The sequence below is a fragment of the Sceloporus undulatus genome, chromosome 8 (genome assembly GCF_019175285.1).
Source record: "Sceloporus undulatus isolate JIND9_A2432 ecotype Alabama chromosome 8, SceUnd_v1.1, whole genome shotgun sequence".
Taxonomy (NCBI): domain Eukaryota; kingdom Metazoa; phylum Chordata; class Lepidosauria; order Squamata; family Phrynosomatidae; genus Sceloporus; species Sceloporus undulatus.
Genome location: NC_056529.1, coordinates 9,696,134 through 9,714,580, shown reverse-complemented (window position 1 = coordinate 9,714,580; position 18,447 = coordinate 9,696,134). Strand labels below are relative to the sequence as shown.

At 40.2% G+C, this 18,447-nt stretch overlaps 1 protein-coding gene across 3 annotated transcripts in view; it reads right to left on the bottom strand.

Annotated features, from left to right (window-relative positions):
- Nucleotides 1-2,109: 2,109 nt before the first annotated feature.
- Nucleotides 2,110-18,447, bottom strand: part of RHPN2 (rhophilin Rho GTPase binding protein 2) — a 34,980-nt gene continuing 18,642 nt past the window's right edge. The window contains exons 7-15 of one of the 3 annotated variants that reach the window (XM_042438064.1): nucleotides 16,465-16,631; nucleotides 14,193-14,380; nucleotides 13,346-13,502; nucleotides 12,722-12,841; nucleotides 10,997-11,191; nucleotides 10,287-10,363; nucleotides 7,854-8,000; nucleotides 5,953-6,108; nucleotides 2,110-4,871 (exon numbers count right to left, since the gene is read on the bottom strand). In XM_042438064.1, the coding sequence (XP_042293998.1) occupies nucleotides 4,617-4,871; nucleotides 5,953-6,108; nucleotides 7,854-8,000; nucleotides 10,287-10,363; nucleotides 10,997-11,191; nucleotides 12,722-12,841; nucleotides 13,346-13,502; nucleotides 14,193-14,380; nucleotides 16,465-16,631 (1,462 nt within the window). In that variant the 3' untranslated portion in view covers nucleotides 2,110-4,616. Of the gene's footprint in view, nucleotides 4,872-5,952; nucleotides 6,140-7,853; nucleotides 8,001-10,286; nucleotides 10,364-10,996; nucleotides 11,192-12,721; nucleotides 12,842-13,345; nucleotides 13,503-14,192; nucleotides 14,381-16,464; nucleotides 16,632-18,447 lie in introns of those variants that run through there. The other 2 variants (XM_042438068.1, XM_042438069.1) reach the window with 2 other exon arrangements.

Genomic DNA, 18,447 nt, shown 5'->3' with positions numbered 1-18,447 from the left:
GGTTACTTGAAAAACTGTCTGACCGAATGGCAAGTTACTCAGGACAACCAAAATCAGGAACTTCCATAGACAAATGGTTCCCACTCATTGACTTTGTAAACAAAGGCAGAAACAAGAGAAGACAACCTCCATCTCATCTGAACCTTTGGTTGGTCATTCTGGACTAGATTTACACAAAGTCTGCTTTTCCCAACTCTGGAGACAATTACACTGTTTACAGGGCTGGGGTGCATTTTTTTTCCAGACATCAGAAGAACGAAAGCTTGGAATCCAGTAAATCCATGTCTTCTTTTGAAATGCCCTTCCCTTCGCTGTTGAGAGCCTTGAGGGAGGGAGGTGTTTTCTGCAAGGGGGTGAGCTCTGTGGACAGACTTTCCTCTGTGAATCACAGGGAGTCGTGCAAAATCACTCACAATCAAATAAAGTGAAGGATCAGTATTTCTGTGCACAACGGGAGGGTAGTTTTGTTTATTCCAGATCACTCTATTACATAAGAGATACTACAGCCAAGTTTCTGCTCATTAGACTGCAACCGGCAATAAGGTTTCTTGCAACAGCAAAATAAGCTGTATCTACTGTGGCATTATTTGATTGAATTTATGGTAAGCTTTCCATGCACCTTCCCTCTGGAGCATCTTTTCTAATGTTGCGTCTATTTGGTTTTGCTGCCCCTTGTATATATTTCAGTGTCTTCATTTACCACTTCAAGTGCTATGCCCATTAATTATTTTAAAGGGCTGGCCTGTTCCAATAGATTAAGTAAACCGGGAATATGAGTAATTAAGAGCAAGGGCCGTTTACTGCTAATGAAGTTATCGACTTATCTTCTAATCTGTCTGTCTTTACCAGCATATGTGAAATGGTCACACAGCTCTTTTTGCAAACAACAAATTCATTTGTTGTTGTTAACTGCCATCAAGTCAACTTTGACTTATGGTGACCCTATGGATGAGAAACCAAGTCACCGATCTCTCAACAGACCTGCTCAGGTCTTGCGGACTCAGCGCCATGGCCTTCTTGATTTAGACTATCCTTCTGTAATGCGGTATTCCTCTTTTCCTACTGCTTTCTACTTTACCAAGCATTATTGTCTTTTCTAGCGAGTTATGTCTTCTCATGATATGGTGAAAATTCAGCAGTCTCCGTTTTGTCATCTTGGCTTCTAGGGAGAGTTTGGACTTGGTTTGTTTTAGGATGCATTCATCAGTCTTTTTAGCATTCTGCAGTAGCTGTAGACCTCTCCTTCAGCACCACATGGGTTGATATTCTTCCTGTCAGCTTTCTTCACTGTCCAGCTTTCACAACCATACATAGAAATTAAAAATGCAATGGCATGGACAATCCTAACTTTAGTACTTAATGATATATCTTTACACTAGAGGATCTTTCCAACTGCTAGGTTGGCAAAATTAGGGACTAGTGACTAGTAGAAGTTGTAGTCCAAAAAAAGTAAATTTTTCATGGCCTTGAAGTCAAATAGTTGGTATCAGAAAGATCTCTGGTTGGCAGCAGCTTTCCTGGATTTTTGGCAGAATAGATGCCATACCAAACTGTGCACTGTTTAATCTGGTATAAAATAGGCTCATAAGGGCTCTTATGGGGGTAACCAGTCTTGGAGGAGATGTATAAGAAAGTGCCTGTTCTTTAAGCCCATTTATCTCAGTCTTGAAGGCAACAGCAGGACTAGGGGAACTTTGGCCTGCAACTCCCAGAAATCCAAATCAGCATGACTGATGATAAAGGATTATGGAAGTTGTAGTCCAAAACATTTGAGGGGGAAAACATTCATCTCTTGGCTATAGGATGAAATGAGGCAAGCAACCTGTGGGTCTCCAGGTGTTGTTGAACTTCTGTTTCCATAAACACTGGCCAGCCTGGCCAAATGGTGAGTGATGTTCATCATCCACTGGAAGGCCACAGATCTGTACCTTATTCTTACTTATTTGTCAGTAAGAATCAGTTAACAAATTTTAAATGTTGCAGATTCCTTTAGAGGACCTTGGCAGCCAAAAAGTGGAATATAAACCTTAAAATGCAAAATATCAGACACTGTTAACAATCTAACCCCACTGATGATACACAGATTAAAATTACCACAAGATTTCTGAATGACTTGTTACGTATGGTTTATTATGTGCCAGGATCAGCTCTGAGCATCAGTTCAAATATTGCACAACAAGAACAATAATAGATAAAGAGCAGCAGCTATTTATGTTTTCCTTTCACAGGAGGGCAGTTATGAAGCAAATTGGTTTGCGTCTGCATTTTAAACAAACGTCAACAGTCAAGGAAAGTTGCACTGTTTCATCCCATCTGTAACTGCAGTAGAAGAGAAATGCTTCTTGCCCAGAAGTCCTCTGTACAACTTATTCTTAAATATGTTTTTAAATGTATATATTTATACCATGTAGGAACACAAAAGCTAAAAAAAAAAACCTGTGAGTTCATACAAAGTTTAATAAACCAGGCTTTCAAATGAACAAAATCCCAAAATCTTTCCACTGAGGCCTATCCCAATTCCACTGCAGGCCAAGGGAGATTTCTTCTCCCCATCCCACCCCCATAAATTCAAATGGGAGTTAGGATTTCATCTATTCAAAATGTTTTGACTATCAAACAGTGTGAGATCTACCCTGTAGACAATATTTCAGCCTAACACTACTGTGTTAGCAACCAGCAACTTGAAACGAAACAAATGTACAGAAAAATCACATTACCAATGGGACAGTTCCTAAATGTATCCCAAGGCGTAGCTTGTGACATTGCAAGCTCTTTGGAACAGCACTTCAGGCATACCAATGCTTCAGAAAACCTCAGATGATGGCAGTCCTTTAAGCTGTTACTAAATTATAGACCTATTTTAAAGTGAAACTTGGCAGGCGTTGGGAGTTTGATCTGGGCCAGAAAGCAGTTGTTCTGTTTCTACCTCCTTCTCTACTATCTAGGTTGCGGTGTAGCAACGTGTGACATTTTTAGCTTTAAAATGCACCACAATTGCCATCTTGGTAATAATTATTGTTTCACAGAATCGTAGCACTGGGAGGGATGGCAATGGCCAAGTACATGTTTAAAGCTCTCCAAAGGAGAGTCTACAAGGCAGACCTTTCCACCATCAGACAACTCTTCCTGCCAGCAAGTTGTTCTTCACATTTGAGTGGAATCTCTTGTAATTTTAAAAAGAAAAAAAAAACTTGCTCCATCTTCTATATGGCATTTCTTCAGGTATTTAAATATGTATGTTGTATCACCTCTGAGTCTTTTCTTCCCCCAAGCTAAATATGCCCAGCTCTCTAGGCCATTTGTCTTCACAGATATAAAGAACCAGATTGAAGAATGTACACGAGACAAAGCTTAATTCTGAAATATCTGGACTAGTAATAGCAGCAGGTCAGTGGGAACATCTTTAAACCATGTTACCTTCTACACCAGGTTGAGAACCTCCAGTCTTTCATATGCTGATGAATTACTATTCCCATCAATATTAAGTTGGCTAGGGTTGATGAAAACTAGAGTTTAATGAAATTTGCTGTTGCAGGACTACAACTTCCCCAGCCCTACTCTGCACATTACAGCAGCACCATGGAAGCTGCTTTGTTGCAGGCTGATCCCAGACGGCTGTAAATGTTAAAGAGTGAATGCAAGGTGTGAGCTCACCAGGAGAACATAGCTGGTGGCGTGCCATTTTGATTTCCCACAATGCCCAAAACACAGCATAGTGCAAAATTTAAAATGGCAACTGCTCAGTGCTATTTGGAGGAGGAGTGGGCCTCGCCAGAAAAAGCAAAGCGCTCAGGTTGCTCCCTGTAGATGCCAAGCCTTGATGGAGCCAGTCAAGGGGGCTTTGCCCACAAACATTGACACCTGGGACTGTTAAGTGTTACAGCAGTGCTGCAAGACCAGATCACAAAAAGCTAGTCCCGCTGACAGGTAATAATGGATAAAGGGAAACCAAAGTGACATTATGGTGTTTTTCAATGAGAGGTTAATTCAGTACAAGTCCTCTGCCCCACCAAAAGCCTCTAAAAGGCAGCTTAATTTGAGTTTAGCAAAATGGGTTTAATTCTCACCAGGTAATTAATCCCTTCTGTACTGATTTCTCCTAACATTTCTGGACTTAAGTGTAACCATGACCAACATAATAAGCAACAGGGGAATGCTGTGCCACCTCAGCAAATAATTCTCCTGTTCCTGCAAGGATAAAACAGGATATTCATTCCACCTTCATTTAAAATTGCAGCTTGTCAGCAACACAATGATAAACAATCCTTCATAGTTTTTGCAGTAGTATAGCACACATTACTTGCTATAAATAGCTTTTTAAAAAAATATATAGTACTTAGGACAGAGCCCCACAGAGACACTTTGAAGGAGTCTGGTAGCAAACAAGATCCATGTAGTTTTCCGGATGACAAAACAACGTGACTCCTGAAATCATTGCAATGATGTCTCACTTAGTCAGTAGACAAAGCATAAGACATTTTAAGTATAAAAGTAACACAGGTCAGATCCGAACTGGCCATATTCTAAAACCACAGGCCTTCAAGATTTACAAGACTTAAGTTTCAGTTTTATGGCACACATCATTTCCAGATGAAAGAAAACCTCCTTTTGAAGTTCTAGTACAATGAGCTGTCCGTACTCATAAGCGTGAAAGGAGATGTGAGTTTCTTCTTAGTTGTGGAACTTCCAGCTACAACGGAAGGAAGACAGAGTGTACTAGCTGCTTTCGGCCTATTCTTCATCCCCCAGCTTAAAAAGGAGAGCTTTGGAGCTGTTTTCTTGGCCTTATCACTTTTTTCTTCTTCCCCGGCCAAACAGATCAGAGAGTATGTTTTCTGCATGCCCACGGAATAAGTGGCGCACTTGTTATGCTGCAGGAGAAGGGTGGGGGAGGCGAGAGAGCATTAAAAAAAGAATTAAATCAGTCATCCATGATGGGTCAACAACATTTGGAAGACAACAACACAGTGTGTGAATCGTTTTCTGAGACAGACTTCACCATTCTTCTGCGGCAATTATCTTCCCTCTTGTGCACAGGCCAATAATTTTGCTTATTATTAGCACAGACCTCCAATAATTTTGCTTATTATTAGGGACAGAGAAGGCTCATAAGGGAAGAACTTAGTAAAGTTGTTTGTCTAGTACTCCATGTTTCTCAAAAAGGCCTCTTTGCACTGAGTGAAATCCCTCCAAAACATAGCTGGAATGATTGCTACCATCAACTTTGGAAAAAATAATTATCATTGTGCAGTAAGTATGGAGGAGAAAATTGAAACTTTTGCTTCCTCCCTCTTCTTTGTAAGTGTTCAGAACTGAGAAATTCACACTGGTAAGTTTTGTTAACAATGGCCTGTTACAGACTGCCAAAATAAAGCTGCTTCGGGTCTCTTTGGAGGTATGCTATTTAAATGATGCATGCATCCTAAGAATCCGGAAGCTGCACCAAAGCTGCACTCCAGTGCTTAGGAATGGAGTGTGGCTTTGGCACAACCTCCGGACTCTTAGAACCCATGCATCATTTAAATAGCATACCTCCAAAGAGACCCGAAGCAGCTTTATTTTGGCAGTCTGTAACAGGCCACAGATTCATTTACAACTTCCAGAACCAAATACAAGAGCAGGGGAAGGGAAGAGATGAGCAGAATGTACCAATAAGATAGTACTTTGCCAACTGCAATTTCCCCCACCCCAGCAAAATAAATTATTAAAAATAAGAATAAAATCCTGCTGTTCAGTATTAGGAGTTCCTTATTAGATGAACAACAACAACAACATCTCAGTTTTAATAGCTAATAAGCAAAGTTACTTTGTCTAGCCCCACTGATTCCCACATAAATGCATACAGAATTATGACTTTAAAAAAGTTTTAAATTAATTAAGATTAGAGCCTGGCTAATTTCTTTAACTATATCCTGTTGAGACTTGCACAAACTATTGTCTCCCTTTACTTACCATAGAAGCTGTAGTATCTTGGCAGCTGATCACCTGAATCTCAGTCTTCTGTTCTTCCAGGTTTCGGAATTTTTCCAAGACCTCACTTACTCCCAGCCATTTGCAATCCGTGCCTTCAACAGCAACAAGGCAGTCTCCTTCTTTCAGACCTGCCAACTTAAAACGATTGGGTGCACCTTAGGGTCAGCTGAAATGGTGCAGAAAATGAAATGTTTTCCTCTATCACAGGCACTGCAGGCATGTTCGTCCTTTCCCACTTTCGTAAAAGGCAAGTAATAGTGGATACCACACTTTGTATAACCTGCCCATCATTTTCAAACTCAAGATTTTCTTTCTTCTAACCAGTTATTCTTTTTTATATCTTTTTATCCCCCCCCCCCGTCATGCTCCAATTTCAGACTTTCAATGCCCAGCCCAGCGACACAATGCCTGTTGTTTTGCCAGCTCCAAGACAGAGGAGGCATTTGAAAATGGTGCCAACTCTGGCCCCTGTATTCCCAGCTTCTTTCTACGCTCACTCTTGCAAGCAGTCAACCTCAAAGTACATGGAGGCATGAAAAGTCCTCCTTTCCCTCTATTCCTACTGCTGGGTAAAACAATAGTATAGAAGTGGGAAGGTACACCTTCTTTCACACATATATTACAAACAGGCAGAAGATGCAAATGTGAAAACACCATGTTCAACATGCTACTTGAAGCTGCCAAAGCAGCAGCAGACACAGGATTAGTTTACAATAACTTTCCAAACCAATACAGAAGATGAGCTACAGCACTCTCTGCTTCCTTTCTCGGACAGCTTTGCTATTTAAGTTTAGCCCTAACCATGGTTTTCTGAGAAGGATGAGATGGCAGAACCATGACTGATGCTTCCTCTATAAATCAAAATCAGAAATTGAACAATGGTTTCTGATCCTTGTTTGAAGGGTAACTTAATCATGGTTTGTTATTTGTGCTTTCATAACAAACAAGCTATCACCATATACTCTATGCATCTGCTCTAAGCCTGCTGAGGAGTTAGGAGCTTTGAAAAATGGAGTAACCAGTAATCTGGGTCTCAGCCAGGTTTAGTTTGTGAAGACAGAAATTATCAATTGTGCCTCCCAGCAAGCTGAAAACTGATATGTTGAAAATCTCTTCACTGAGCCATAGCCAATGAACCTGGTCTAATTTTGGGCTTTTATTGCTTCCTTATCCCCTGATTTTTGTCCTTCCTAAATGAAGAGTTCTGGAAAACTCAAAGGTTTGTTTCAGTAGTCTTAATAAAGGTATTCTCTAACAACTCTGTTTAGCACTAAACTGCAATCTGGATGTTAATCTCCATACAAGAAGATGAGAGGCATGGCTCAATGGCTCATTTCTGATCCATGGTCTGGAGGATCATTTGAACAGAACCACAAAAGCAAGGAACCATACTCCAATTAGAGGTTAGAAAATGAGATTCCCTGCTGCACTTGCATTGTCTACAAAATATAAATAAGGCAAGCTTTCACAGAACTCATTATGCCATGCACTGCCTTTGAATTATACCATTCCAGAAAGCTAGGAGAAATCCAAGAAATATTTACAGTGTATTTCGTAATGGAGGGTCAGAGTTCAGTTAAATTTACAACTAAAAAACAAACAAACCCATGGATGGAAGTTAAAACTGTGGGACAAAAAGCCCTCCTAAACCAACAGAGGAATTTGGAGTCTGCAGCACTAACCCCATTTTTATTTCAAATACATTTTTTCCTGCCCTGTGCTGGTGTGCTACTTTTGTTAATATTTAACACTGAAAAATGCACTGAAATATTCATTTTACCCTTTGGGGGAAAAAATTGGAAGGTCACAGCATACAGCTAAGCTTTACGGCAGAGCCATGCAAAACAAAAGAAAGCAATTTATATGAGACTTCTCCTTACTGCTGCGGGAGAAACTGGATTGAGACAGTAAACGTGAACAGGCGGGCCTCCTTTCAGGGTAAATCCCAGGTTCCCAGCTTCACAACTGAAACGAACTGTGCGAGGAGCAGTCCACCTCTGCTTTGCTGAAAACACTGCAAGTGGGCCCTGAGATACACAGAACAATACGTTAAATTGTTCTCTCCATCATCTGCAAATCTTAAATCAAATCATAAAAATTCTCTCTCACCCAAAAGCAACTCTTTTTGCCTTGTTTAAAAATGTCCTGTTTCAGATAAGGCACAGCCTATCTGAAATACCTTATTTCCCTATATGAGCACACCCAAGTCTTTAGATCTTTGGCAGAGGTCCCACCACTTTCTATTGGTCCCACCATGGCTAGTAGCTCTATTGCTAAAATCATGGAAAACACTGCTCCATGGCTCTCTATTCAGTTTTAAATTACTGATAAATTTACATTTTAATAAGCTAGTTTGTTTGTTTTTTAACTTATTACTAGAGTTTTAGCTGCATTTCATTTTAATCTATATTGCAAGCCACTTTGGGTCCCATGATGAAAGAAAGTTAGGATATACACTTTGGTGTGTGAGAAAGACAGAAAGAGAGAATTCAGCAGTACCAGCAAAATTGTCTAGGATTCAGCACCCAAGCAGTAAAATCTAAATAAGCATATGTTGTGAATGTCAAACTAGAAGGTATGTTTTCCCTCTCACAACAGTGTTTCCTCACACTCCAAAAATGAGACTTGCAAATAAAGCTCACGTTTACTTTCCAATGACCAAATCACAAAACAAAACACACCAAGACTCCATTCACACTATGAAAATAAGCCGGTGTGAAAGCAGGTTATTTTCGTGGTGTTCACACTCACACTCAGTAGAGTTTGCGTTGGGGGGGGGGCAAGAGTGGGGTATATATATATGCTGTGTGACCCTGGGTTGGCAGGAGTGATTTCCTTGTTAATCTGTGTATTGTTCTGTTGATGAATGGCAAGGCCCCAGGATGGGAGGATATGCAAAGAGGATTTGTGTCTGTTTAATTAGAGATCCATTGTCTGCTGGGAATACCCCTGACCCTGGGTCATTTTCATTTTCATTTGTTGGGTCTTGGGTTTAGGGTTTTTCAGGACTGGTAGCCAAATTTTGCTAACTTTAAGGGCATATTAGGGTTCAAGAGGTTCTCCTGGAAAGAACGGAAACAGACAGTAATGTTTCTTGGTATTTTCTTGGTGCCATGGAAGAAATTAGGGAGCCCACCAACTCCCCCAACCCAAGGTCACACAGTATGTGTATGTGTGTATACACACACACACACCACTCACTTCCATGCCAGCATTCTCTGAAGATGCCAGCCACAGATGCTGGCGAAACATCAGGAACAAACTCTTCTAGAACATGGCCACATAGCCCCCCAAACCTACAAAAAACTACGGATGCCAGCCATGAAAGCCTTCGACTACAGAATAAAAAGTTGCTTGAAATCTTGCAAAAGGTGGATCTCAGATCTCACAGGAAACCAAACACTGATGCAAAACTTGCAATGGCAAGCCAGTCATTGTGAGATGAAACCATTTGTTTATTAGTTCATTTATTGCTCTCTAATTTATTCGGCAGCTCAGTGTCAGTTCAGTTAGACAGACAGGATGGAAAGTGGTGTCATGCCAGCCACAATCTCAGCAAACAGATCTCTGACTTGTGGTATGTGAGGCCTCATTGCTGTGTACATGCTAAAAGCTTGGAGGGAAATCTGGTGGGAGCATGGCTGGCATGCCCTCAAAAATACAGGATCCCCTACACTCCAATATGGGATGAAACTGAAGTCGCCAAATATGGGATATACCTTTGAAAACAGGACTCTTGTATGTGACTCAACCTACTTTAGAATAAGCATTATCAGAACTAGCCAGAGATCTAGACAAGGATGTTTATCACACTATGCTCTTAAAGAGCTACTATTCCAGTGTGACTCCTCTAGCAGCCTCCTGTTGCATGCTGGGATTGGCAGTTTTAAGGAGCTGAACTTCTCTGCCTGAGAATTCTAAATACCCCTCCTTAAAACTGCCAATCCCAGCATGCAACAGGAGGCAGCTAGAGGAGTCACACTGGAATAGTACCTCTGTAAGAGCATAGTGTGATAAACACCAAGGTCTTCGTATGTTTATGTATAGCTCTAATGTGGGATAAGCGGACACACATCTTAATACTGGGCTAATGTTTACACAGACTATGGAATGAGCGCAAGCAAAGGATGTAAACGCATTTGAAAAATCCTTCCTTAATGAGATATTAACATTTCTCGGGATTGCCTATTGCTTTCAGAGCTTGCAGTTAATTTTCCCTCTAATAGGAGAAAGAATTCACACTCATTAGCAGCAAAGCAACAAAACGGCACACACAAGCAAACATTAAGCAGGCAATATTGTTCCATACATACCAGCCTCTCAAAGAAGTCTTTGACTTTCACCTTGGAGAACTGGGGAGCAATGACCTCTACTTTATGGTCTGTCTTAGCTATAAAGAAAACCAAACAAAAAGGTTTTTTTTAAAAATCCTCATGCTCCCTCTAAGTTTCTCAAAGCAACATACTGTACAGCATTCTCTCCCCCTCTCTCCATTTCGTCTCCACAACAATCCTGAAAAGTAGGATAGGCTGGGGAAATAAAACTCAACTAAATTCACTTATGGAGGTTCATGGCTGGCCAAAGAATTTCAATCTGGATTTCTTCAATCTGAGTCCTCAAGGAAAACCACTACAGTATACTGACTAATAATTCAGATGAGGTAGCCTCATGTAAATCTACAGTGCTATATAAATAATAATAATAATAATAATAATAATAATAATAATAATAATAATAATAATAATAATAGCAGCCACATGAAAAAGAAAGCAGGGCAAATGTACTTTTAACAATTGTGTGGTAGGGGGAATTTCAGCAGGAGTTGAATGCAAGATAAGCTGTATCTTCTAAAATTTCCTCTTCTCCTCAACTATTAAAGGTGCATAAGCCATGTCTTCTTTTTCATGCTAATAGCTGTCATTTAGATGTTAACCCTATATGGATTCTAATATCTCAATATCTATTGGGAGACTGGCTCAGAACACCAGCTGAGTCATAGTATCCCAGTAAGAAGTTTACTTACAAAGGATATCGGGAGCTGGCATCAAACTCAAGAAGTCATCTTCCAGTTCTTGCTGTGAATATTTGAGAAGGGATCGCTTGTGTGCGACTGAGAGAATTTCCTGGAGAACCTCGATATTCCGGAGCTTTTGGCATACACTACAAACCCTTAAGGCTTCTTCATGGTGAACAATGGCTTTCTTCAAATGAGCTTTTCCTAAAGAAGCACAAAGAGGAGGTCCATAAACAGGACTGCTGCCTTGACAGGTCTTCTCCCAATTTGTCATGTTATTTGAATCAATCAAGATTTGGCTCGTTATATAGCAAGCATTCACAAAGTAATTCCTTTCACAGGCATAAATGATCAAACACTCAGCTCCACAATCTATAGCAACCTGCCCAAGATTTGTACAAGAGGCATATGTGTATCCATATGCAGGTCTATGCAGTGGTGTCACTGGGGGGGTGCACACCGCACCAGGTGACACCGTAAGTGGGGGTGACACCACTGTTCCTCAAATACCTACCTTTTGGCAAAAAAGGGCAGTGGCATTCATCTGCTTTCTTTTAAAATGCTTTAAGGAATAATGGGAGGAAAAAGGAGAGGCTCCAGAATTTTTAAAAATTAAAATTTTAAAAATTCAAAATTGTAATTTTTTTAAAAAAAATCAAATTTTGTTGCAGTTTTTTTAAAAATATTGTTTTAAAATATTATTTTAAAACATCACATTTTAACCAAATCTTCACTATGCATCTGTAAATACATTTAGGTGGTGCACATGATATTGTAATTTGAAGATAACATTTTCATTTTGCTAGTCCTTTTTTATTTCACAACTATTAGCATTACATTCAGTGGCACGTGGGAATTTATGGTTTGCAAGTAACATTAGCGCAAAACAGCATTACTAAGGATTCTGTGTGGTGTGAAATGGGAGGACATCATTGAGAGTGAGTGATACTATGAGTTACTGCACTGGCTGACACCAACCCTGGGGTGCCATTGGTTCTGTGGAGAACTGTGATCTTTCAAGTATTTGTGAACAGAGCTTATAATGACACTGAGAAGGTTTATTGTATGCCTTCAAGTTATTTCTGACTTATGGCAACCTTATCACAGGATTTTCATGGAAAAATTTGTTCACAAAGCAGCCAGAGCCTGTAAGCTTTTCCCCTATTACCAGTCATGGAAAACAAATTAGTTCTCCCCCTCCAATTGCCCCTGCATTTGTAAAGCAGCCAGAAATGGGATGGCCTCTAAATACCCTAAAGGCACCATATTCCTGCTGATGTCAGAAAGCAAGCAGGGCTAGCCCGGGGTACTACTTCGATGGGTCACCACCAATGAATACTAACTGCTATAGGCTATATTTCAGAGGAAGGAACTGGCAAAACCACCTCTGAGTATTACTTGCCTAAGAAAACCCTACAAAATCCATAGGGTCACCATAAGTTAATAGGCAACTTGAAGGCACACACACACATATACATGTGCACAAGTCCCTAGAGTGAGAAGGTGAACTGTCTGTGCCGAAACAAAGATCATGGTTTGGCTTTGAAGCCAGGTGTGAGGAGCTCTATCCTCCCAAAATATTTTATCCAGCATATGCAGTGGTAAAGGACAGTGGGCAGGCATGGTAGTCCAAAACATTCAAAGCACCATGGATGAAGCACCTCTGTTGTAAATCAAGAGTTAGGATTTGGCATCATGTTTGATCTGAGCCAAGAAAGACGAGTTTGTCCTTACCTAGTTGTTTCCGCTGGACTCTATCTTTTAAAACAGCTAGGGGTGTCAACCCTTCTGGCATGTGGTCATACAGCTGAGACAAAGCTTTTTCCTGTTGGTCTTCGTCATCATTTTGATGTACTGCCAAGGTGAAAATAAACACAAATGAAGGAGAGGGGAATAAATGACTGTTTACTTTCAATTCCTGTCTGGATTGTGTGCCTTAAGGCCTGCTATAGAGTGAAGGTGTGGCCTGAACTACTACCCACCATCTTCCTAAACCGGTTTTCTTAGAGGATTGCTATCTAGATTATATTGGATGATTCATACTGCAAGCCTGTTCATTAAGGTTGCTTGGCTCAGTCTATTAAAATATTTCCTCTCCAAACATTTAAGGCTAATAAAACTGTAGTAAGCAAATAGAGAGTCGTGGAAATCTGGCTCCCTTTTTGAGCAAATCACACTTTCCAATGGCTCAACTTCTCCTCTAAAACAAGGTCCAACCTTATGCTAGTGTGACAATGTGCCACTGCACAGCCAACATCAATGATGGCAACAGTGGGCTGCAAAAATGGCTGGGATAGGGCATATGTTACCTACCCCTGGATTAGACAAATAAAGAAATGAATTCAAAATAATGCTTACGCTGGTGGTCACTCAAAATAGTTGCAACAAAATAATGTGCTAAAGCTCTGAAGTGATCTGATTTGACTTGAGCCAGTTTTGACCAAGAGTAAGGGATATTCTCCTTGACTGGTGCTTGATTCATTGCTACATTGACAAGCATGTAGGTTTCTCCAACCTAGAAACAAAGCACAAGATCCAACTATTAAAACCTCAGTCATTCATAAACAGTTCAAGTAATGTGTACACCAAGAAGACTGTAGATGTTATAAACCAGGAAACATATATGTATTTTCAACAAGATAATTAGGCAGCACTTTTACCATATCTGTGTAGAATTTAAATAGCTGATATGCTAAGATTACTGTTTCATTTGATAAAGAAAAGCAGCATTCAAATTCTCATTGTTGTAGCAAAATTGGCTCCAGAGAAGCACAAGCAGTGTAGTGTTTTCCACAAAGCAGTTCTTGAGAAATCAGGTGATCCATGCGCATGGGATGTGGTATATCAAGGGCTACAGCTCAAGTGGGGATGAACAGAAATGACATACTCTCCTTATCCAAAGGCAAACACTTTCCACATACTCAAGAACATCACTGGATGACATCCACTAGTCCCATGTAGACTAGGGCAGGGAACATGTGGCCCTCTTGATGCTGTTTGACTACAACTCCCATCGCCAATATTAAAGGATGATGCAACTCTCATAGCCACTGTTGCAGCCAAACACTCTCTGAAAAGCCATGTGTTCCTCTTCTCTTCCATTATTACTCTAGAAAGGCTGCTTTGTGCAGGAAAGTCATCCCATAGTGTCAGAAAGTACATACGGCCGATAGACAGGTGTAAACTTTTAAACCTCGCAGCCTACCTTTGCAACTTCCTGGGACATTTTCACTAGGGTGAAGAATTCATTCCGTATTCCTGGAAGGCAGATCTGTTCAAAGAGGCACTCCTGAGCCTGAGCAAGCATCATTTTGACCAGCACACTTAGCATTGCAGGACTCATGTCATAACTTGGCGTGTGAGTAAAAGTCTCTTTTAGATAATTTAGAACACCTGAAATACAGAAGAAGGAAAGTGTTTGTATTGGAGCCTTTTACAAAGGATCATGGAGAGGAAAGCAAAAGAGAAGGGACACTGGGGAATATGTAACGGAAAAGACACCTCTGAGCAGCTGTGTACACTGGTTAAGAAAACCATCCAGAAGGAAGCCTGAAGCTCAGCTGTGTCACAAAAGGATGTGAGGCAGAACCGTAAAATTAACAGAAGCAATGTAGACAGCATCCAGTTCCAAACCTAACCAACTTTTGGAATATTAAAACAAACATTGATTGTAGCATAAGCACTAAGTAATAATTGCTGGAGCTGAAAGCCTAATCTCAGCAAATGAAACACATCCAACGGGTTAGTCAGGTTTACTAGCAAGTTTTACCTGCAAATTTTAATTGCCCCACTATTACTGCAAAGGTTTTGTTGCATGGATGGTGGGTCTTGGTGCATCTCCAACTGCATTGCCAATATTCAGGGTAGGCTGCATTTGCTGCTTTTAAATTAATTTCTTTGTGGTAGGGGGAAATATTGGGTCTATTGAAATAAAGGTCTATTGTCTTTAACAGATGGGGAAAACCCCACTGTAACTAACATTAAAGACAAATGGCTTCTCAGAAAAAAGTCATGAACTTTAGATAAAACTCTGCCAAATCTTCCATTTCTTAACATTCCACATACGTGGCACTCCAAAAGTCCGCAAAAACACATCTCAGTTTAGTTTGCCTTATTGCTGTATGTACTTCTCTCATGACTTTTGTCTCTCAATATCAGGTTGTTTATGGTTGAAAACCATGGCAACAATCTCCACTCTGTCCACAAAGAACTACGCGTATGGAATGAACAATATTGCGTTGGTGGTGATACGACATCATTCATAGTCACAACTAAATACTTTTATCTAGAGAAGCAGACTCAGACAGCTGTGAAGATGCAAGTCATAGAAACAACACAGCTGGATCTGTACACATTCCCAGAATCTAGCTCTTTCTTGGTGCAGAATTTTGACTTTTATACAAGTTATACAGATTAAGTTATTAAATGATGGACAGAATCTGTCCATACACAGAATTACAACAATAGTACAGTCAGCCCTCCGCATTTGCAGATCTCACTTTTGTGGTTCTGATTATTTGTGGATTTGGTTAATATGTTCTCTCTAGAAACCTCTAGGTCTTCCAGCACGACTCTATGGCCAACAACAACAACAACAACAACAACAACAACAACAACATTAATAATAGTTGTTGTTGTTGCTGTTGTTGTTATTCCACCTTTTCCCAAGGGAATCAAGGCAGATTACAACACGAATACAATACAACATTAGCCAGAAGTTGCACCAGATCACCTAGAGATTCCTAGAGAGAACACTTCTGGTGGATGTTGACCATACATTTATACTGGAGGACCTCAAAATTCCTAGAAAAGTGATTTCTCAGGTAAAGAAAACAGTGTTTTTTTATTTGCAGTTTTTCCATTTTCACACAGCTATGTCCCTAATCCCAGCAAATGTGGAAGGAGCACAGATTATTATTAATGCATTTAAGATAAAGTGGATTAAAAATAAAGAATGTTTCAGAATGTGAGCTGCAATAAATTATATTCTAACTGACACCATGTTACTGAAGTTGCCTTGGAGCAATAAGAGCACATAACACACACACACAAAACACAAACAAGCCAAATTTTAAAAGACTACAATTGTGAGGATTGAAAACCAGTTAATAATGGGCTAAAGTCACCTAGATTTCATTCTGACAACTTCTCTTTAATCATTAACCATGGCATTCACTTTGCCTTGATTCAATGCGCCATTCAGGTGCAGCCCTAGATTTGAAGAGTGTGGAACCACCAGTTAACACTCACTGTAAAAAGAAATATCTTAATTTAATTTGTCTCAGATCCTGTTAATAACCCCAAGGGATTTTAATCCTGCCTCCCATGTGTTTCCAAACATGATAAATTAAGCCAAGAAGGCCATGTGAAATGTATATTCCCCTCTATGGAAGGGAGACAAGCAAGCGAAAGAGAAGGGACTGAAATGAATCACTGTCTAAACTTCTTACGGGCAACAACCCACAGTTCTTTCCTACCTGCAGCTTTCTGAAAAGCATCGATTGCCTTTTGAAGCCCAGCTGGTGTCTGCCGATTGCACCTTGCACCAATTTGTGTGTAGAGAGCTCCGATATTAAATAAAATACTGGCTTTTTCAAGCAACAAATTCTTCTGGCAGACAGGGACACCTGTGAAGGAGTCATACCTGTATCAAAAACAAAAGCAAAAATAGAAATTAATGAACAGCAGATAAAGAGACAAGGTAAATCATAATACTATTTGTGACAGGTTAGTTCCAACAAGAGAGAGCCAGCTTCATGTAGTGGTTTGAGTGTTGGACTATGACTCTGGAAACCAGGGTTCAAATCCCTCTCAAATATGGAACCCATTGGCTGGCCTTGGGCAAGTCACACTCTCTCATCTTCACAGGAAGCAAAAACAAATTCCCTTCAAATAAGTCTTGCCAAGGAAACCCTGTGGTAGATCCACAGAGTTTCTGATCACCATAAATCAGAAAACAACCAGAAGGAACACTACAACAAATTTTAAGCATGATAGAAACCCTTAATTGGTAATGAAACTACAGCTTAGATCATTTTTGCTTAGACAATTGGCAGACGTACACAAACTACACCATGGTTTGATGGTTCCTGGATGCCATTCAAAACAGGGGTAGTTAAAGTGGAGCCATGTCCCAAACCACAGTTTATCAATTTAGATCTAACACCACACTTTGCGCAAACCTGTCTGAAAACTGTCTTCAAACATAGGTAATTGAATCCTGGCTTGGAAGTAATTTACAGACTATAATCCATTTGATAATATAAACTCAAGCATTGTAATAAACTGTAGTTTCAAAGTCATGGATTCTTGATATTTCCAAATCATATCTATACCATCAAACGCAGTCTGCTAGTGCCGATAATAATGTTGACCAATTACTTTAATAGCATTTATGAGAATGAAAGGAGGTTCCAGATTAGCATACCCCCCTCCAGTCTGTCACCTCTGTAAGAATCCCACCCCACCTGGAAAGCAGGTAACATCATGGTTAAGACAAGTTTTACAGGTATGGTCCTGAATGTGGTTTTCAATGCTTATTTAGAAGGAACCCCGAAGAGCCGCAACTACACTTGATATAGGCCCCATTCACAACGGAAAAAATCCGGTTTGAAACTGGGTTATTTCTGCGACATTCACAATGATCCCTAATGCACCCAGTGTTGTGTTTGCAGGACGGTGAGACAGAGAAACCCACTTAACCCAGTGTATTCGCCACTGGGTCTCTTACTGCGTCTTTTAATAATAATAAAGGTCTGGAGTGATCCGGAGCTTTGGTAGCTTGAGTACGCTACCGAATAGATCCAGATCACATGGGATCATTTCCAGAAATGGGGAGGCCTCCATTTTTAATTGACCAGGTGTGTGTGTGAATGTTGACCAGGGTTTAAATGCCACGGAGAGGTTTGGGTACGTAAACTGTGGTGGGAACACTGATTTGGCATTGTGTCATCGCGGAGATCGGATCTCCTCGGGACAAAAACATAAGTGTGAATGCTCCCATAATGTGTACTACACAGTTAAGTGGGGAGATGCACCCACGATAAGCAGAAAAGAGGCAATTGAGAGAAAGGGCCCACAATCTTGAGATTTGCTCCAACTTAGCTGCTAACATCAAATCTAGCCAACATCAAATTTGCACGGACTTGGTGATAGAAGCTTCCATGCTTCAGCTAAAAATAATCAACGTTCACAGTCTAAGGCACAGAACACATATTAAACTTCTGACCTATGTGAACTAGAATGCACATTTCTTCTTGCTCTTTTAGAAAACTTAACACCAGTCACTGCAATGCTTGACTGGATCCTAAGAGCTTTTGTGGGCAAAAAGCAAGTTTTATTTTTCATCTGAAACACAAGGCTACAATCTACCAGGTCAAATTTCAAACTTACCCTGTAAAGCTCTACACACAGAGGGTATGAATTAACTGTTAGTTCGACAACGTTCTATTTTATTTTTA